The sequence below is a fragment of the Silurus meridionalis genome, chromosome 26, assembly GCF_014805685.1.
Source record: "Silurus meridionalis isolate SWU-2019-XX chromosome 26, ASM1480568v1, whole genome shotgun sequence".
Lineage (NCBI taxonomy): Eukaryota > Metazoa > Chordata > Actinopteri > Siluriformes > Siluridae > Silurus > Silurus meridionalis.
The window spans coordinates 11886682-11909360 of record NC_060909.1 but is presented as its reverse complement, the minus strand read 5'-3'; the positions used below and the strand labels follow the sequence as shown (position 1 = coordinate 11909360).

The following is a 22679-nucleotide window of genomic DNA, read 5'->3' as shown; positions in this document are numbered from 1 at the left end:
TAAATAGAACTAACAAGAGAATGTAAATAGAATCTCAAGGCCTGATGAATCTACTGTAATCAGCTAAATGAATCTTTCAGCACAAAAACAGACCTTTATACTGCATAGTTTCCATATTCGGCCTCATTTATCCTGCTGGATATCAACAAATGTATTCATAAATAATTCACAGTAACAATTAAACTATAGAAATCCTGTTAATTGGGGATAAATGTTTCAGTACAGAGTCTAAATAAGTTTATATACCAGGGTAATCACTGATATAACCCTGATCGAACTCAAACTGTCAATGAGTTCCTGTGATTTTATAAACGCTCAAGTTACTTCGATCCTCAAAACTACACACCTATATAATAAACATTTTGTGCAAGTTAAATGGTTCATACTAATGACTTGAAATGGAAGCATAAATATAGATAAATAAAATTAGTTTTTTAAATCTATAAAAGGAGGTGGAGTTACTGTGTGTCTGTGGTATCCGCAGTGGATGAGCTGCTTTACTGTAATATTTACTGCATAGCACACTCAGGAGGTGCTCTTTAACCATTTACCTGCCATTTTCCTCTAAGCTTTGTCTTTTATGGAGCTTTATTGGCAGGGTGGCTAAAAATAAACGAAGAAAAACTCCAGTATATTCGTAACCTGTACAATTTTTATTTGGGTTTGGCCATAACAGCTTTTACACATGGTGCTTGATAAATGAGGCCCAATGTATGTGCTGAAAAAGAAAGTCAGAACAAATCCTAGTGTAACCCCTAGTCAGCTCACACATTTGTAGTGTTTAGAAAAAGAGAGCACATTTTTGAATGGAGAGTACAGTGCACAATGACTTAGCTGATTTTGTAATATCCCTCTGTGCTATCTTGCTCATTTTTCTACTGTACACCAACACCTCACCCTCGTCGCCATATCATCTCACCCCTAACAACAATCCAGCAGTTACATTAACAGTGTGATATTCTGGGTTAGCAGTGTAGAGACTGTTAGAGATTTATTTAATTGAATCATGCAATTTTGAAAGTTAAGTGAAAAATAAATGCATGAACAACACACAAATGATCAGTGAACATTAAAATGTTTTTATTTATTCATTTTTTAAGAAGTTATAGAAGAAATCTTTCTACAATTTCTACCACTAGAAAGTTTGAAACGTTTCGTTCTTTGGCCTCCTGACCTCGGTTCCCACTTACCTGCTTGCCATGCACTAAAATGCTAGTAATACTCGGAGCAAGGCTGTCCACTAGCTTAGTTAAGAGACTGGCAGCGAGACGTACAACGGACCTGGTGAACAGAAACACATCATCCCACACGGGTTAACACTCACAGCTCTGAACGGCTGAACAGGAAAACATCAGGCCTTAAAACAGCAGGAAATTGTGAAAGTGGAACGCTAGAATGAGATATTAATTTACGTGAAAGTTTAAACTCGTGAAAGTCTTTAATACTGGAAGACGAGACAGCAGTGATCAGATACCCAGAATCAAACAAATAGGCCAAAGATGACTTTGGATTCTGCATCTGTTGCATATATGTATATAATCTATAATATAATTTATATAATTTTGTAATTATAATATGTATAATTTTGATTTTTATAATAAAATTTTTATTTTAAATATATTTGCAAAGGAAGTGGAATTAAAAAATATATTAAACAAAAAAAAAATGATTATATATTTCTTCTTCTTCTTTTGGCTTCTTCCTCGCCACAGCGGATCATCCGTCTCTGAAGTAGCGTTTTTAGGGGAAAAAATCTGATGGGTATCATTATCAGCTGATACTCAAGCTTTCAGTAAAACGTGGCATTTCTAACCGTGACTAACTTTCAGCATAATTAGCAAAATTGAGCCCAACTGTAGATCGTAAACTTCACGACGTTGTGCTCGCTAGTCCTGATATAACCTGCGACTGGTTTGGTGCAAGAAACAGCATCGGAACACTAATGATTCGAACCTCCTGAAAGCTTTCCTATGAGCTGTTATTATTTCCACCACCATCACAGGCTGCTCGCTGTCCCTATGTCCCTCCGTCTAGTCGCTCAACCATGCGAGAATTTCAATAACCGGCTAAATTAACGAGCGCTCCCTACACAGCGTGCAGTCACAATGAGCCATTAGCAGGCTCAGGTTTGTCCCTCAGACAGGAAGCGGTGCTGAATGACAAACGTGCAGTGGGAAATCAAGTCCAACAGTTACGGAGTCTCAATGAATAATTCTCAAATGACACCTTTAAATCGTATAAAAGTCCCTAGCATAGGTATTTTAATGTTCACTAATTGAGGTGATTTGTGAAATTTGTGCTTTCTGTAGTAGACACATCCACTCAGAGCTGGGCGATAATCTCAATTTACACACGATGAATAAGTGGCACTAATTATATTTTTTTTATGAAAAAATATATAATTGAGCACATTTAGAGCAGAAAACAGGAGGCGGCGATTGTTGTTCTGTGGTTTGGTTTATCGCTGTACCTATTTCTTTATTTTTTTATGTATTATATAATTTAATTAAACTTTTATGTAACATAATATAATATGTAATCTCACACAAAAACTCAATCCTTCTTGGATAATAAACTGAGGCTCATTATAAAAAAAGGAAATCATAACCATGTACTCCTGATTGTTAGCACATTTTTGTTATTAAAGTATTTTCCTTAAAATATCGATCTCATATCTTTTCTATATCGCCCAGCTCTCTCTCTCTCTCTCTCTCTCAAATTAAAAAATGTAATAAATTATATTAAAACGAGCAAAGGGGATGGGGTGAGGTTGTGAAGTTCAGCACAACATTGAACACACTTCACTAAATGAAAAAGACAAAAATGATTTGTATTAATAAAGTTACATTCAATTAAAAAGAAATGATTGCATTAAGTCAAATTAAAACCTTTTTGGCCATTCCTTGATCCCTCCATTACTTCCTTCATAAATTTTTACTTGACTGCAGATTTAAAAAATTTTTTGGTGAATTTTTAAACAGAATAAAAAAATTACTTTGAATTATTGCTAAATACTCAATAAATGTATTGTTATTATGATTATATTTTTTATTTCAGAGCTGCCAACACAAAATAGCAATAACCTGTGGTTCCTGATTAAAAAGTTAAATTTGCTGAATATTTTTGAATATTTTATACATAAGGAAAAACCACACGTCTACACGAGTCACGCGTTTTTTAACGTATATAGTTTGATTTTATGTTGTTGAATGACTGAGATTGAAGTTGGTTCCTGTTCTTGCTGTAGTCATTCCCTCAACAGTAGGTCTCTCTGAATCTCTGTTTCTCCAGGGAGAAAAAAAACAGTCAGTCAATTAACCAATATACCACAGAGCGTAAACTGGGAACATCTTTCTAGTGCTGGAAAACTTCCCAAAGCACCATTAATGTGTTAAAAAGTGCTGACACTGGAGACTCTTTACATAAATGTTAAATATAAGACTACTAAAGAAAAACAGCATTTAGATAAAAAAAAAAGTTTAAACCAAAATATTTTTAATAAGTGCACTGAGGGTCTTCCCCTTCAGAGCCACCTACAGAATTCATTTAAATAACTCCAGATTTGCACGTCACTTTAGCTCATTATAAAAAGTGGTATCAAAGTACACTAACTGAGTGCAAACGCACAAAATGTTGGCAGGTCTGTTATTATTAGCTTCAGCTACTGATTTAATATTAAGTCCCCTATAACAAAGTATGTAAATTATTGTGTAATTGAATCATCATCATCATCATCATCATCATCATCATTACAGCTCATCAGTGAAGCGTGCTCCCTGTTAATGTAAAACTTGGTGATGTTTAACTCACAGATTGGACAGATACATATAATAAAGCATGCAGCAGCAGAGGCACTCGGACAGCACGTTACCTGTTTACCATGGACCAACAGGGTCGTTATATGGGGAGCTATAGAACTGGCGAACTTCTGCATAGCGGCTGCTGCGCAACGCACCGCCATCCTACAGCGAGTTAACATGTCGTAAAAAAATGAATGGATTTTTACAGGAGATTTCAATAAAAAAAGACAAAAAAAGAACAAACAAGGTACTTTTAAATACGTGGAAACAGCATGCTGCTGCCCCGCCGCCCCCTGTGTTATTAATTAAATATTTGTGATTTACCGCTGCAGCACATCTGATAAGCTCAATTAATTAAACCGACAATAAATGTTATTTATTTAGTTATTTATTCAATTTACGAATAAGTGCATGGAGACACTTTCTCTTGGATAGAATTCAAAGCCAGTGGTTCATTTCCATTTATATGAACAGGTGCTTATTTTTTTTATATATATTCATTGATATTAATAAGCTTTTTATATCCATTATCAAATAAATCAATGAATAGATTTGACCAAAAAAATACCAAGCAATCTCAATGGACCATTTTTGTTCCACTTTACAAATAAATTATTTTATTTACACGTTTAATGCGGTGAAATTCTGTAAAAAGTAAAGTATTTATTATTTAGAATATTTCCTATTCATAGGTTTTGAAGTTAATCTGATACAAACCTTCTAGTAATTATCATTATTATTTTTTTTTTAAGCACTAATGAAGGTATTAAGTACATAAAAACATAATTAGCTAATACACTTGCTCAGGATGCAATGGTATCAGATTTTATTGAGATTTTATTGTATTTATGGATTTAAATAGTAAAGCTGGTTTGTGACTATGTCCTTTGGTGGAAGCTCTTCGAATGTTCAGTTTATAAAGTTCAGATCTGTGACTATAAAGAATAACAATTTGAAATACACTAAATGGCCAAAGGTACAGCATGGTGTGTGAACCCCTGACCCCTTACACCCATATGAGGTTTTTTATCTGGAATAAATCTGGATAAGACTAGAATGTTCAGGGCACATACTTTTGGCTGAATAATTTAATTAAGGTTCTGAGAATTTAGAAGTAGTTAGAGTGTGTGTTTTGTTGTGTGAAGTGAAGAAATGAAATCTGACCAGAGTTTCCTGCTCCCTGCTCTCCTGTAGATCCGCTCCAGCTCAGACTTCAGGTACTCTGCAGACGCAAAACAGAAAAACAAGATGAGACACGATATCAACTTATATTATATAAATTCTAGAAATCTGATTGGTCATAAGATGGTTTTTTTATGTTTTTTTTTGTATAAAAACCCCCGGCTTTAAGTAATGAACTAGTTTAAATATTGTTATTGTTCATAAAACTAGTTAAAAATGTTCTTTTTTTTTTTTACAGATTAGATAAACATAATTATTTAATTTTTAAAGCACCTTAAAGTAACATATTTAGACCCACTTAATTGTTTACTTTTATTTTATTTACTTCAGTATTTGTGTGCGCATGTGTGTGTGTGTATATATATACACGTGTGTGTGTGTGTGTGTGTGTGTGTGTGTGTGTGTGTGTGTGCATGTGTGTGTGTGTATTGGTACCATCCCTGCTGAAGAAGTCTGGACCTTCTTTCTTCAGGAGAATACTAGCAAGCTGCGCCTGGCTGGCAAGACAGACACAGTCCTGACAGGAAAACACACACACACACACACACACACACACACACACACACACACACACACACTTTACATGGTGTACGAGATGGACCTACATCACTTTAATCACTAATGTGAAACTCACATTGAACTTTTGAAGGATCTCATTTGTGGGTTTGTTCCTCCACTCGTCGATGTCGATCTCGGGCTGCTGCTCGAGGTCTGAGGCGTTCGGTGTGCTCGCCTGACGCTTCACCTTCGAGTGTTTGGGCAACTCCAGCTCCTCGAAACTCTTAAACTCGGGAATCCTTTAAGGAGGAGAAACACGAGTCACAAAGCGGAGATTGTTACACAAGAAACACATCACTGCTGACGATTTTTAAAAATGTTTAAATAATAATTATTATTAATAATATGTAATTATGAATGTTAAGTTCTGGTTTTTACTCTGCCTCATTGACACGCAGAAAATCCAGCTGCTCAACCACAGCTCCAGAGATTAGAGTCTACACACACACACACACACACACACACACACACACACACACACACACACTGAATACACTGTACTAGTTACATTTAGAAATACAAACAGCATCATAGTCTTATATCTACAATATTTATCTTAATCAGTGAATGTATTTATGTATTTATTTATGTATTTATTTATTTATTCATTCATTCATTCATTCATTATTTGTTTATTCATTTTTTCATTTGATTAAGAAACAAGGAGTTCAGTTTTACACAATTACAGCTGACAAATATCAAAAGAGTATAAAAAAGGATTCATTATCACATTCATATTTTGACAATAATAAATCACTTGTATATTAAAGATATTATACAGTATATAAATGCATATCTGTTCTTTTTATATTGCTATGAAAACTTTGTTACTTCTGAACATCTAATTTCCTCATATCTATCTGGACATTGTTTCTGTGAAAAAATTAGTGTCAGGAGCTGACCTGAAGCCTGTCGACGTGAACTTTGACCCCTCCAATGTTACCCTTCTTGAACGAGGCCAGCATGTCCAGGACAGGGTTGAAGCGGCTCCCCCTATAGAACACAAAAAGACATTAAACAGTTAAAGGATATTAAATGCAATTGCAAAGTTGTTATGGAGCAAGTCGTACCTGATGTTATCCTCTCTGATGAGAACGAGAAACAGAGGGCGTCCTGGCATCTTCCAGCACTGCTTAATGAACTGTAGGGCGTTCTGTACGTAAACACACACAAACACACAAATCTCTAAAAATCTGTTTGAAAGTTTCTTGAACAGCGTTTAAGACCTGTATGTTTGACATAGTGTGACATCAGTACAGCTCACCTTGATGTCATCGATAAGCAGCATAACATCCTGAGACAAGTAGAAGTCGCTGAGGTCGAAAACAATGGGGTAACACACTACAGTCTTCCCCAGGATCCGATAAATCTGATAATATAGAAAACAATATATAAAAATTTTCTATGACCCTCCAGGGAAGAATATGCATGAATATGTAAATAAGGAAACCCACCCATGTTCATCCCTAACTGCTTAATATAATTACTATTAGGTAACTTGATTAACTAGCTAGCTAAGTGTATATTAATTAAACTACATAGCATGTAATTTGGTGTTACTGTAACAACCCATAATATTGTATATTGTATCGTTTCCATGACTTAAATCTCTCATTCTAGACGTGATTGGTCCACAGTGATGAAGCTTATTTAGTGACACCACGGAAATCTATTCTCCAGGTCCGCCCCTAAATCAGGTTTGTATGTATTTATGTTTAGGGAAACTTTAGCATCCTCATGATGTCTTTTTGTGTCCTATATTTTAATAATCTGGCAGAATGCTTAAAACAAGTTGAACAGAGCTGAAAAGTGATGGATTCTTTCACCTTCTACAGTGTTCCTCTAAGCAAAGCGGCTTCAGAGGGGCTCTGAACATGTGTAGGATAGGCGGTGCTTTATTGTTGCCGTGACAACCGCTTCCAGAAAAAGAAACGGCTGCGTCCGTCTCACTGTCAACTGTACACTGCTTTTTCTGTAGTACAGCTTCAGGAGATGAAGCCAATAGACCAGTGTATTTGTGTGTGTATACGTGTGTGTACATGTGTGATTGAGAGTGTACCTTACAGGTCCCGATGCAGCCCACCGGTCTCTCCGGACGCCCACTTAAACCGAGCTTTTTATTGATGGCCAGGAAACGATATGCCTGGAAACACACACACATACACACAGCATGTGTACGCTCTGCATGATACACACTGTACAATCTGCAGTTGTATATAGAAATCGATTAAGGCGAAGAATGCAGCACACAAACCCACACATTCTGTAGTAAGACAAAATCATTTTCAGCAGAAAAATATAGAGTTTTACAAAAATTCACCTGCACAAAGACCTTCTTTCAGCTTTAAAAGACCTGAAAGCACAGGTGTACTGCATGTAATAGTGGTGTCTGATTAATTTCATGTTAGGGTCAAAACATCCCTGTCCATCCCATAATAAAAATGTACTGTAAAACCTTTATTTCATGCAAAACAGTGTTGAAACTTTAGGCTGTTGTCATGATTGTTGTCATGAACCATATTACAAAAGAATTTAAAAATAATAATAATCCTGACCTTATGGTACATAATATGGAGCTTTTGCTAGAATAGAAATGGGCTTTTAAACTTCAAACATGAAGCTAAATAGAAAACGACTTGTGTTTGTAGTCATTTACGGTCTACAATAGAGACGCATGGATTTTGAGACAAAACAAAAAGGTTTGTTTAGTCAGCTGGAGACACGATGTGGCATACTGCCTCCACTATTTACATTTTTCTGATGACGTGCACAAGTTTTGCTTCATGTGACTGCAGGATCCATGTGTCAGCCATCTTGGCTATGTGCAGATTAACATTCCCTTCCTCAGAGACATCTTATCTCTCTGTTTCTCTCTCTGCTCAGATCTCATCTTTTCTTTCAGTGATATCACTCGTATCGGTGATCAGAGAAGTCATACCTGCTGTTTTATATCTAAACTCCATACTGCCTTTATACTACATACATTTCATACACAGACAAAAGAAAGACTGAAGAAGAGAGAGAAAAAAAAAAGAAGAGACAAAATGAAGGACACAGAAATTGAGAAATGGACAGAGAGAAAAGAGCAGCAAGGGGAAGGAGATACTCGTTTTGAACCTCACTGCTGTATAAAATCTATATTCTGTCGTCATATCTCTGCAGGGAAACCTTTGTGTGTGAGTGTGTGTCTCTTTTGCTTGGTGTGTATGCTGTCAGAATTTGTAATGATATTATAGCACCACTAGATGGAGCTGTGTGTATCTGAGACTTTTAGCTTAGCACGTCTCACGCAGACACGCACAGATACATATGCAGACACAAACGCACAAAAAAAACCCTTGCTACCTAGAAACACAGACACACACACAAAACCTTGTTCTTGAAAAACTGCAAAGAAATACAGAAATGATAGTGTTTTATTAGACTGGTAAAAGTAGAGAAGGAGAGTATCAGTGAGGGTGGATCTGATTAAGACACATAAAGGACATCTGTGATAGATTTGGATATATTAAGGTGGAACAAGTGCCCTGTAGTAGAGCATATAATAAAGATATTGGCGTGTCTGTGTGGCACAGTAGTTTGGGTTTTTTTGGTTAAAGAGAGTGTCTTTAAATGGGACAGGATTAGGCTTTTCAGTGTGTGGGGCAGGTGTTGGCTTGTCCTTGAGTGGTAAAGACATGGGGTTTTCTAGGTTGGAACAAGTGTGGGGTTTTCGATTAGTGGGACAGTTTTGGACTTGCTTTTAAATGAGACAGGTGTGGTGTTTTATATGACTGGGACAGGTGTGGAATTTTCTATGAGTGGGACAGGTGTGGGGTTTTTGATGAGTGAGGCAGGTGTGGTGTTTTCTATGAATGGGACAGGTGTGGGGTTTTTGATGAGTAGGGCAGGTGTGGTGTTTTCTATGAATGGGACAGGTGTGGTGTTTTCTATGAATGGGACAGGTGTGGGGTTTTTGATGAGTAGGGCAGGTGTGAGGTTTTCTGTGAGTGGGACAGGTGTGAGGTTTTCTATGAGTGGGACAGGTGTGAGGTTTTCTGTGAGTGGGACAGGTGTGGGCTTTTCCATGAATGGGACATGTGTGATTTGATTAGGGACTGTAAGGTGTTGGCAGATGATGGTGTAGCTAGACAGCATCGGATGGTGTTCTATAGGATGGTTTTGGAGGTGAAGAAAGAGGAGGAGAGTGAGGGCTGATAAAAGAATAAGATGGTGAAAACTGTAGTGTGGGATTCAGGGAAGAGGTCAAACAGGGGCTCGGTGGTGGTTAAGTGGTGCTGGATGATTGGACAACTACTGCAGAAGTGATAAGCAAAAGAGATAAGAAGGTACTTGGTGGTGAAATGACAGATGTGGTGGTTGAATGAGGAAGTACAGGAAAGAATGAGGAGTAAGAGGTTGGCAAAACGATGAGAAAAGTAGGCAAGAACACAAGGAGATGCGAAAGCAGGCCAAAATGGATGTTTCAAAAGCTTGGGAAAAAAAGGCATATGAGAAGCTATTTGTGCTGAAAGTTAGAGCAATAAAGGATGCAGATGAAAATGTGTTGACTAATTAGGAGAGCGTGTCAAGAAGATTAAGGGAGTACTTTGATGAATGAGGAAAATGAGAGAGAGAGAGAAGGTTGGATGATGTGGTGAAGCAGGAAGCAGGTGAAGCAGGAAGTGAATTAGTAAGGAGGAAGTGAGAGCAGCTATTAAAAGGATGAAGAGTGGAAAGTCAATTGGTCCAAATGGTATACTAGTAGAAGCATGGAGATGTTTAGGAAAGAGTGGAGTTTTTATCCAGATTGTTCAACACGATTCTGGAAGGCGAGAGGATGCCTAAGGAATGGAAAAGTATGTGCTGGTACAGATCTTTAAGAATAGGGGAAATGTGCAGACCTGCAGCAACTACAGGGGAATTAAGTTGATCGGTCACACCATGGAGTTATGAGAAAGAGTAGTGGAAGCCAGGCTGAGAGAAGAGGTGACCATCTGTGAGCAACAGTATGGTTTCATGCCGAGGAAGAGCACAACAGACGCATTATCTGCTTTGAGAATGTTGATACAGAAGTATAGAGAAGGTCAGAAGGAGTTACATTGTGCGCTTGTGGATTTAGAGAAAGCATACGACAGGGTGGAGAGAGAGGAGCTGTTGTATAGTATGAGGAATTCAGGTGTGTTAGAGGAGTATGTAAGGGTGGTGCAGGACATGTATAAGGACAGTGTGACAGCAGTAAAGTGATCGGCTCTGAGCCCTTTCCTGTTTGCAGTGGTAATGGACAGGTTGACGGATGAGGTCAGACAGGAGTCTGATATTTGCAAATGATATTGTGATGAGAGAAAAGGAATGAAAGTCAGTAGGAGTAAGTGGAGTGGTGCGGTTGCAGGGAGAAGAGGTGGTGAAGGTGGAGGAGTTCAGGTACCTAAGGGGTCAACAGTGCAAAATAATGGAGAGTGTGTTAGAGAAGTGAAGAAAAGAGTGCAGGCAGGGTGGAGTGGGTGGAGAAGAGTGGCAGAAGTGATTTGTGATAGAAGAGTATCTGCAAGAGTAAAAGGGAAAGTTTATAGGACTGTGGTGAAACCTGCGATGTTGTATGGTTTAGAGACAGTGGCATTGAGTAAAAGACAGGCGGTGGAGCTGGAGGTAGCAAAGCTGAAGATGTTGAGGTTTTCAGTGGGACTGACAACGATGGACAGGATTAGAAAAAAGTTTATTAGAGGGACAGCGCATGTAGGACATTTTGTAGGTGAGGGAGGCGAGATTGAGACGGATAAGACACGTGCAGAGGAGGGACATGGGGTATATCGGTAGGAGAATGCTGAGGATGGAGCCACCACAAAGGAGGAAAAGAGGAAAACCAAGGAGGAGGTTTATGGATGTGGTGAGGGAAGACATGCAGGTAGTCGGTTTGAAAGAGGCAGATGTAGAGGACAGGGGGGTATGGAGACGGATGATCCGCTGTGGCGACCCCTAATTGGAGAAGCCGGAAGTTAAATAAGAAGTAAAAGAAGATGGACAAGTGTGGGGTTTTCTATAAGTAGGAGATGTGGAGTTTTCTGTGAGTACGACAGGTGTTGCTTGCTTCTTAATGAGACAGACTGCATTTCACCCAGAAAGTTAGGGAGACACAAACCTTCGCTTTGAACTGTACACATGAGAGCAAATCCACAGTCAATCCACTCTACAGTGCAGAGGAGATGAAGTGAGAGAAGTTTGACTCCTTAAGACTCAGTGCTTATGACTGAGAGGATAATTAGCAGGCTAACGTCCTGGGTAATCATTAACCTGAATTCCAGCCACTGATATACAGCCTGCTATCGGAATATCTGACTGAACGTCTTTCCCAATAAAAATGAACACCCACTATTATCAGCTCTCTCGGCGAAGACGCGCAACTGCTCAATACCTTTTTAATTTGGCAAATACAAATATAACATGCTTCAATTTACGTTAAAGGTTTTCATTCGACACACACTCATGATTGATCAGAATCATTTTCTGACTGGAGCATAGCTGCAAATCATTTATATAATTATTTATATAAATGCTTTGGTGGTTTTTACAGTAGCAGCTCTTGAATGTAGATGTGAATAAAGATATTTTTTCTAAAATATGTAATGGATGCTCTGGTGAAAATTTGTGCAAAGAGATATTTATTCAAAATTCATTGAAAAAACTGCAAATTGCTGTCTTGTAAGAGAAAATAAAAAGCACTTAGGCACATGGTCTTGCGTTACAGGAAAAAGTATTCAACATCTTGATGCGGCAGAGTGTGAAGTGAAGAACCACATATATTTCTGTCTCGAGATTTTAAATTAAATAACCAAAAGATATGGTTTATAAACATTGGTCTGATTCGGAAGTGTGTAGACTGATCACTCTTTAACTATCACTTACCTTTAAGTTTGCACTTTTTGTCGGATTTGCGTGTGGCTGTTAAATTGATCATGTGAGCTCATCTCCTGCGTTGATTAATGAATGTACCATGAAAGGTGTAAAGTACCTTCACAAGCTCCTGCTGAGGCCAAATCTGAATGGGCTCCACCTGCTGAGGGGTTTGAGTCTGAATGCCGTACGTGTTCAAGAAAACCTGCAACCTAACACACACACACACACACACACACACACACACACACACACACACACACACACGTTTAAGCTTAAAGTATGATTCATTGTCTGGTATTCTTGCATTTCTATTTTCTATTTTAACAAGACAGAACATCTCTCCCTTAATTCTCCACTTTTCATTTCAAAATGAACGATCCTGAAAACGCCGATCTTGAATGCATGTATAAACAATGACTCAGTAGTCAGTCTACTTGGAGGTTAGCAAAAGAACAGATTACAGATTCTTTTTTAGTGCCTAAAACACTGCTATTATAATCACTGTGTGTTTTTTTAAAGAAGGGGGAAAAAAAAAATCACGAAACAAATAAACAAAGCAAAATTTTCCCGGCACTGCAACTGGAGAACATTTGAATCACCGAACATTAATTTCTGTGCATGCGGATCTTTTATGAACAGAGCAACTCGACTTGGCTCATGCTGAAATGTCCTGCAGTGGCATTTTTATTTCATTTTTTGGATTCATGAATACTTGATTCTCAGGCTTTGTGTGTAGACGGAAACAATTAGAAATGAGTCAATATTTTAATGAGGAATTATTTACCTGTTTTGTGCTGGAAAAAAAAGAAAAAGAAATTCAAAGTGTTTCTTAGGTTTCTAATGCTGGATTTGGAAAGTAAAACAAAACAACTGGATACACACAGGCCTGTCTTGTATGCTTGGTTTGTTTTCAAAGGGGTGCCAATAATTTTGGATAAAAAGAAATAGAGATGTAAAGAACGAGCAAAAAAAAATAAAAGAGAAAGCATCAGAGAGATGGCTGTACCTCTGACTCTCGGCGATAAGTGCCACGTGGATCACCACATCATTCTCGATGGGACCCTGCGGAGAACAACAACACACTCATCAGATTTCCTTTCTCTCTATCCGCCCCTCTGTCTCTCTGTCTCTCTCTCTTTCTCTCTCTCTGTGTGTAGCATGATGGAGAAAACAGCGAGTGCTTTTTCCTGAGGGATAAAACACTGTCTGTGACATTTCAGAGCTCACCAACATCAACATCACAACCGGGGATGGAGTTAAGAAAGAATGAAAGAAAGAACGAAAGAGGAAAGAAAAAGGAATGACGGAGTGAAAGAGATGATGAACAAACCCTCATTTCAGCTCATTAGTGCACACAGATGAGTTGCGTTTCAGTACAATAATGAGCTGCTGATTGGTGGCGTCCATCTGCGAGCGTCTAAAATCGCCATAAGAAAGAAAAATAAAATCTGCCGTACTTACCTCAGAGCTGACAAACATTAGCATTGTGCTAAGTGTAAAGCTTAGCATTTAAAAGCACTATTTTGGATGACTAGGATCAGTGAGCATGATCAGCTAACCAAACAGATTTATTGGATAGGTTTATAAAATTAATAATAATATTAACTAGCCGGAAATTCTGACAGGATTAAAGTGTACATGATTACTAACTAATGCTAACCTGATAGATTTCTCAATCTAAAAAACAAAAACAACAAAAAAAAAACTGACTGGATTTCTAAAAGGTCTTCCAGTGTTTCATATACAGAAAGAATTTCATTTACACAGAATCTTCACTGTTAATAAAATCAACCAGATAACATGACTGGACTTTATACCATTTAGTATAGTAAAATAAAATTAGCGAACATTAGAGAACAAAACTGTCCTTGTTGACCAAAGCTCTCTGAAGAGAACATTTTTTGAGAACATTTATTTTAGGTTTTAAAGCAAAATAATATGTAATTGCTGGCTAAAATGCTGATAATACACATGGTTACAAAACCACAATCAAGGGAAGATAAATGGATAATTTAAACCAAACAGTTTTGGCTTATTTTTCATCACACACACACACACACACACACACACACACACACACACACACACACACACACACACACACACACACACGGGGGACAAATATCAGCGGCAGACAAAACAGAATGCCACATTAGGTCGTGTTCATTCTATGAATTATGAGCATCAATGTCAGACATAGCGTTAGAGCCGTTTGTTTTAGCTAACTAGCCAGAAATTGATTTATACAAACAAAACAAAAAAATGCTAATAAATTCAGTCATTTTGCCATATGACATAATTAGCTGGGCACCTATAAACATTATCAGCAGTAAAAGTTACAGAACGTGCTTGTTCGAGCTTGTGTTAGCTAGCTGCCTAGTGTTAGTGTAGTTTTAAACTTTAATATTATTAAAGCACGTAAGAACCGGTCCAGCTAGCCAATGTAACTGGCTAGCTTATACTACAAACCTTTAAACTGTACATAAAATCTAAAATTCTTCTTTGGTTCATTTCAGCTAGCAACGTTAGTCTGCTAGATAGCATTAGCAGTGACTAATTTGAATGCCAAATACAAAAAGAAAATAAAATCCTCTCGAAATTGTTTGAAGGTTAAGAATTTACGTTATTATGGTATGCTTAGCATGTGTTAGCTAGCTTGCTACAGTAACTGTTTTGAAAATGACAGTGACGTGTTGCCTGATACAGCGAGGCTAATGTGCATCATTAGCCAAAAACAAAAGAAAAAAAACAAATATATATATATATATATATATATATATATATATATATATATATATATATATATATATATAAATAATTTCTCTTTTCCTGCATCTGTTGTGTTTTATTAGAAAACTTTTTTTTAAATCGGAGATCTGCTAATGCGCTAATGTGCTAACGAAATCACAGCCTGTTATCTGTTAAACAAATAATTGATCTCCTTTTCTGCTGATAGCTGATGATCCGATGACTAAATATGAAAATGGGAAGGGAAAAAAAAAAAAAGCCAGATGCCAGTTGTGAGTCTTCTGCTAGTAAAAGGCTTTCATTTGAAGAAAAAAAGCCAGGACTTGGTTTTATTGCCCCGATGCTATTAAACGCATCTGTGTGTCTGAGTGCGAGTGTGTGTGTGCGCGCGAGTGTGTGAGAGCGAGAGAGAGAGTGAGATCGCCTCTGATTAATTGCTAGCAGATGCAAAACAAAACGGAGGAAATGGGATTCATTAGCATGCCACTGAATAGCTCGCTCGGGAAAAAAAAAAAGATAGATTTGATATTTTCGTCGAGACGGACAGAAAACACGCTTTCTGGAATGTTTCAGATTCTTTCTGGAGCGTTGCTGATACACACGTGCGCTTTAATCAGCGCCGCAGCCATTTTGGAAACTTTAATGAGACAGCAACCAAAAATAAAAAATACAATAAAAATAAAAAATAAAAATATTGTTACTTTCTCAACCGACATCTGCATTACCCATAATTCTAAGTATTTCTCAGAATATTGAATTCTAAAGAATTTTTAAACAAAAATCATTGTCAAACAGGGACAAGGTGGCGAAGTGCAGACATGCAGCACAGCGTCAATGAATAAATAAGTTGACGCGAGTTACAAGTAAACCGTTGAAAATGGATGAATGAATGAAAGAAAAAGGACAAAATAATGTTAGACAGCTAGGTAATATATACATGAAATTCAGATCACTGGAGTAGCTGAACATGGTGATTTAGAGCATATCTTCCCAAATCTTCTTCCCCTCAGGTGTATTATGAGAACTCCTATATGTACTTAGTCAGGAACAGGAGGAATTAAGATTATTTTGTTATTCAGAGCATGTACAACCTCCATTAAGTGTTTATCTGAGGTTCAGTGTGGCTCAATGAAGACAATTTCAGAGACATTTTTAGAAAATACTGCTATCCTCCCACACACACTCCAGGGAGCCAACGAGAATGACTAAACACACTGCAAAAAACCCCGACACACTTTCAAAAGAAAATACACGGCGCGTCGGAGTCATCGGGTTCACAGCACAGGGTGATTTATGTAGGATGTGGAGACGACTGTATGATGCATCAAACAAGAGAAAGCAATGAGGACGTGTAACACACCAACAAACAGGGTTAAGACACACACACAAGGATGAAAGACACAAGACACAAAACTCCAGCAAAAGCAGCGCTATATTACACATTAAACAACAGTTCGTTCTAATCCTGCGATCTGATTGGCTGAAATGTGTTCAACAAATATGCATCATTCCCCTGACCACAAGCTGCTAAGCAACAGCAAAGGTTATGTTACTAACAAAAATAATAATAATGCATAAGTAAAAACTATTATTATTATTATAATTATTATTAGCAGTAGTCATATATGAAGTCCACATGGTTTTGGGGCAGTATACTTTTTTTTTTTTTTTTAGCCTTCTTATGTTGACTTTAATCCTTTATGTCTCACTAATGGACAATTTGTGCCATTTTATTCCCATTCAAAAGGGAAGTTTTAGTGCCATTTATAAAAACAAACAAAAAATAAGACAAGAATAAAGTCGTAGCAGCACCGACTGGAACACTGGGGATCCTGTGACCTTCGTATTTTGTAACTTTAGGTGATATTGCTCAAATGCAGCTTAACATTGATGACCCAGAAAAATGCAAACAACGGAAATTCAAACCTTAGCAGCCACTGTTCACTCGTGCTGTGGAGAAGCAGATGCTCGTATTGAACTGTATAGAAACCCCTAGACGAGACGTGGATGTGCGACATAACACAAACTGAAAACTAACTGCGCACACACACACACACACACACACACACACACACACACACACTAAACTCCACCCACGTTCAGTATGCAAGTATAATCGTGGGCGTCCAAATACACTTATTCCAGAGTTATCTTTAATGCACAGCATCCCACAATGCACTGCAGTCATTCCATTGCATCAAAATAAATAAATAAAACTGCTGAGCTCAACCATTCTATCATTCAGAGGTGCAATAAAAGATGCTTAGCAATGACCTGGAAAAATATCGTAAAAATAATTGGTATATGCCATTGCTTTAGGACAAGTGTATTGAGGGAGAAACACGCTTCAGAAATATGGCCCAGAGTGCTTTTTTGTGTGTATGAAGGCCTCCTGTAACTTATTTTATAGATACTCCACAACTCCACTCATATTTCTGTGTCTGAAGAAAACCTAGAGAGAGAGAAAAAAAAAAAAATACTAAAACCTGCTTTGACTTAATTCTCGTAATTATTTTTATTTTATTTGTGTTTTTTAAACGTTCCACTAAAAAATACAAACAATTTCTAACACAAGCACCTTTTTTTACAATAAAACAAATGCATGAATGTTAATATTTAATAAGTTGTATTTTGTATATAACTATTCGTGACAAATAAAATCTTATTCTTATATAATCTTATACCATGGATACAATATTATTACCAGATATGTATGCGATCAGTCTTGAAAACAAACAACAAAACGTTTTGTATTTTCAGAACATGTGGAGCTATTCCTTATAAGCTAATAATAATAATAATAATAATAAAAATAATTATAATAATATTAATATTATTATAATTATAATAATTATATTCATAATTATAATAATAATAAAAATAATTACAAAAAAAATTCTAAAAAAGGTGTGTCCGATCTTGACTGCTAAACTGATATATTCATTCCTACCGTAATTCTGTTTTCTTTTATAATTAAAAATAATATTTAGAAAATGTCAAATTATTAAAAAAATTAACCTTATGCATCTAAAGGTTCGAAATTTAAAAGATTCTCCAGAAATTCCTTTCAGAAAACAGTTTATCTGGATTATATCCGGATTATGAGCAAGATTTGGATGTGTACATGTATTTACAGAGAAAGAGCCGTATTACATCTCAACCCACACCACGCTATCGATCTGAAGACAGGCGTAGAAACAGAGAGAACTATGCAAAGCGCAGCTCTCTGTCGCTCATGTGACCCTGGTCCCCAACCGCCAATGATAAATAAATAACCACAGCAAGGCCTTTTCATCAAGTCAAACAGTCCACTTAGGCTAATCCATTTGCATGCAGAGCGGTATAAAAAGCCTCACGACTGAATTTGACAAAGCAGAACGTGATTTGTGAAAATGGAGTTCGGTCTGAAGTTCCCGCATGAGCGGCCTAATGAAGCCGAGCCGAGCACAAATTAAAAGCACTCAGACGTGACACGGCGGGAACGACGGAGCCCCGGGGGAGGAACCGAGACGTGGATGTGCGACATAACACAAACTGAAAACTAACTGCGCACAAACACGCACACACACACACACACACACACACACAAAAAAAAAACACTAAACTCCACCCACATTTAGTATGCAAGCATAATCGTGGATTTCCAAATACACTTATTCAGGAGTTTTTTTTTAATGCACAGCATCCCACAATGCACTGCAGTCATTCCATTCCATCAAAATAAATAAATAAATAAATAAATAAATAAATAAATCTGCTGTCCTCAACCATTCTATCATTCAGAGGTGCAATAAAAGATGCTTAGCAATGACCTGGAAAAATATCGGAAAAATAATTGGTATATGCCATTGCTTTAGGACAAGTGTATTATGTGACGGAGAAACATGCTTAGAAAATATGGCTCAGAGTGCTTTTTTGTGTGTATGAAGGCCTCCTGTAACTTATTTTATAGATACTCCACTCACATTTCTGTGTCTGAAGGAAAAAACCTTGAGAATAAATAAAAAATATTTGAGAATTAAGACTGGCAGTGCTTTTGCAAGACAACCATTTATTACTGATAGAAGGGTGCAGAATTAGTGTTTCTGACTTCCCTACAACACGCTTGACCAGTCGGATAAATTCATACGAGCTGACATTTGCATGTTTACAGTGTTAGAACGTGAGTCTCAAGTAGCTGAATGCATTAGCACATATGTTCCAACACAAAAAGCATTAAAGCTCATGAGACCTCATTACAAAGACATACAGGACAGCGAATACTCTCATGATAAATCAGAATGAACCAGATCTGTCATCTTTATAATGTTGCCAGTTGGTTTCCAAGCAGCTGAAACCGATGTCATGGAAGACCGTGCTAATTAACATGCTAACTCTTGTTGAACAACCAGAAATGGGAAGGCCTTTACTACTTTCTTTTATTTAACAATGAAAACAGAAAAAGGAAAATATTGATTTTTGAAGTTTTTGAACACAGAAAAAAAAAAGAGAAAATTTGTTATTTTTGAATTTTTGTTTAACCAAACAAACTGAACAATGTTTTCAATCTAACAATCCTAACCTGTAAGCAAAAGTGAATTTGACTGGTGGCCTTTTCTTAGAAATAAAGGTTTACTTTGGAGCCAAATGATAAATAAACTTTCTTTGGGCTTCTCCCATTAGGGGTCGCCACAGCGGATCATCCGTATTCATGATCCGCACGTTCGATTTGGCACGTTTTTACGCTGGATGCCCTTCCTAACGCAACCCTCACCATTTATCCGGGCTTGGGACCGTCACTAAAAGTGGCTGGTGTCGGTTCCCTGACCGGGGATCGAACCCAGCCCGCAGCGGTGAGAGTGCCGCATCCTAACCACTAGACCACCAGGAAAGCCAAATGATAAATAATATGATATTAACTAGAGGAACAGACTTATGGGCAGGGCAGAGAATGCTGGGGCAGGGAATGCTGGGGCAGGGCAGGAATGCTGGGGCAGGGCAGGGAATGTGGGGGCAGGGCAGGGAATGCTGGGGCAGGGCAGGAAATGTGGGGGCAGGGCAGGTAATGCGGGGCAGGGCAGGGGATGCTGGGGCAGAGCAGGGAATGTGGAGGCAGAGCAGGGAATGCTGGGGCAGGGCAGGGAATGTGGGGGCAGGGCAGGTAATGCTGGGGCAGAGCAGGGAATGCTGGGGCAGAGCAGGGAATGTGGGGGCAGGGAATGCTGGGGGCAGGGAATGCTGGGACAGTGCAGGGAATGTGGGGGCAGGGCAGGGAATGCTGGGGCAGGGCGAGGCAGGATTGTTTTTGTAGAATGAGTCTTAAAACACCATAATTAAAACATTTGCAAGAATCTTTTGTCGTCATGCTCTATGTTGAGTTTGGTTTCACTAATAATAATCACACATTTTCATAAAACTTCAATATGTGTCCATGTTGATTAGAAACTTTAATTAAAGGTACATTAAGAACAGAAATAAATGCGCGATTAAGTTGCGATTAATCAGAATTACCTTGTGACAACCGTGCGATTAATTGCGATTAAATATTTGAATCGATTGACTTTAATATATATAATATTATATTAAAATTACATTATATTTAAACTCTGCAATGCAAAAACAGCCAGTTTGATATGTTAAATTGGGAATTTCAAAACCATGTGGGTGACTTCACCACACATCAGTTTAAATAATACAAAATAGTACATAAGGTTAATGTACAGAGCAGGCACTCGATAGTGTGTGTGTGTGTGTGTGTGTGTGTGTGTGTGTTTATGTGCGTGTGTGCGTGTTTATGTGCGTGTGTGTGTGTATTTATAGACAACTTTCTGATAAAAGACTCTTTACGCTGGCAGAAAAAAAGAAAATTCAGAGTTTTTTAACTCCATCCTGAGTGTTTGGTTACGTAACGGCGTAATCCGGCCCACATTCCTGCTCTAACACACTGAAACAGGTGAGGATTTTGGAGCTGGAATGTGAGCGTGAAGTGGCTCGAGCTCACATCTATTAGCTTCAGCCTGAAATCCTTGCGGCCACACAAAGAGGAGGCTGAGGCATGAAAGAAATCAATTTACACTTAGCCGAGGTGAAGGACAGGCTTAGACGCTTCTCTGTCTGCAATTCCTATACAGCAGGTATTTTGGTGTGTGTGTGTGTGTGTGTGTGTGTGTGTAGGGGAGATGGAACGCCTGATTGTAGAAACCAAAAATGTATTTTTACGGCATGGAGAAAAACTTCACCTCCATACACCTGCATAAAACTCTTTGTAACGAAAAACTGTAACTTTTTCTGTTCGTCTATTTCTTGACACTCTTCCTCTGTGTCTGTCTATCTCACAGTGTGACAAATCTGTGCACTTTTCGCTCTGTTCCACAAATAAAACCCAATGAGCTTGTGGCTCTGTCATTTACAGCTTCAAGTTCACTAATCCAGCGCTGATAAATCTGACAGAACTCGTGATGATTCTTAGTTACTAATTATTTCAAACTCTTTGAACACACAAGTCGTGCTGGTGTGCGTTTTATTAAAAGCCAGACTGATGACTTGATTAATGTCAGACATGTTTCTCACTACAAACAGCTGAGATGATGAAAGACCTCTGCACCGTGTGACTCTGCGACTGAAATCTTTCTGGACCGGAGAGTAATATTCTCTTCCTGTACAGCTCTGGAAAGAGTGACATTTCAATAAACTTCTGTTCTCCTCTGCAGACAGAGCTCTCTCTCTCTCTGTGTGTGTGTGTGTGTGTGTGTGTGTGTGTGTGTGTGTGTGTGTGTTTACTAGCCAAGTGTGTTTTGAGTGTCCTGCGGGCGTGTGACTCAGATCTCAGAGACAGGCAGAAAATTGGATAAATAAAAAATGAAAAAAGAAACAAAAAAGATGAACAAGAAACCATATACACACACACACACACACACACACACACACACACACACACACACAGAGTCTTTTTTTGTACAATTGTCAAGTTGTTATTATAACAACATGCACTTTTATCATCATGAGATTCAATGGTGAAGAACTAAAAAAGCTAATACTGCTTGAGTTGTGCTGGTGTGTGTGTGTGTGTGTGTGTGTGTGTGTGTGTGAGTGTGTACTGACCTGGTTGGAGTATCTCATGCTAACATTCCTCTGGTCCTGCCGTGGCACGTAGCGGTGGATGGGGTCAATGTCTTTGGGGCTAATCAGACCTTCCACTGAGAAAAGAACACACACCCACACACACATTTTTTGATTCACTCTCTTTGTGAGGACCTTACATGGACCTGATTACTGCAGTCTTTGTCTCCACTATAACGCCACGAGACAGAAGGATACCAAGCAGTATTTTGTAAAAACATGCTTCCGCCAGTTTACATGATGACCATGTGCGAGCAGATCAGACACTAACTTATTAATCGGATGAATTACTGGATGTTTATGTTCTATAACGTGAAGTCCCAAAGCCTCACAGTGACATTAATATAAATATAACCTTTTCTGTTGTTGATCCTGTAGACACACTAAAGGCAATGATGTTATGATACAAGAACGTTCGTA

The 22679-nt window shown here is 38.0% G+C and overlaps 1 protein-coding gene across 3 annotated transcripts in view; it reads right to left on the bottom strand.

Annotated features, from left to right (window-relative positions):
• The window catches only part of phkb (phosphorylase kinase, beta), an 86409-nt gene that overhangs the window by 6189 nt on the left and 57541 nt on the right, over positions 1-22679 (bottom strand). For 2 of the 3 annotated variants that reach the window (XM_046840405.1, XM_046840407.1), the window contains 12 exons: positions 22242-22336; positions 13420-13475; positions 12529-12622; positions 7600-7683; positions 6805-6909; positions 6611-6693; positions 6443-6533; positions 5919-5977; positions 5617-5779; positions 5418-5499; positions 4965-5022; positions 1191-1281 (listed from right to left, as the gene is read on the bottom strand). In XM_046840405.1, coding sequence (XP_046696361.1) covers positions 1191-1281; positions 4965-5022; positions 5418-5499; positions 5617-5779; positions 5919-5977; positions 6443-6533; positions 6611-6693; positions 6805-6909; positions 7600-7683; positions 12529-12622; positions 13420-13475; positions 22242-22336 — 1061 coding nt within the window. Of the gene's footprint in view, positions 1-1190; positions 1282-3871; positions 3963-4964; positions 5023-5417; positions 5500-5616; positions 5780-5918; positions 5978-6442; positions 6534-6610; positions 6694-6804; positions 6910-7599; positions 7684-12528; positions 12623-13419; positions 13476-22241; positions 22337-22679 lie in introns of all 3 variants that reach the window. The other variant, XM_046840408.1, reaches the window with a different exon arrangement.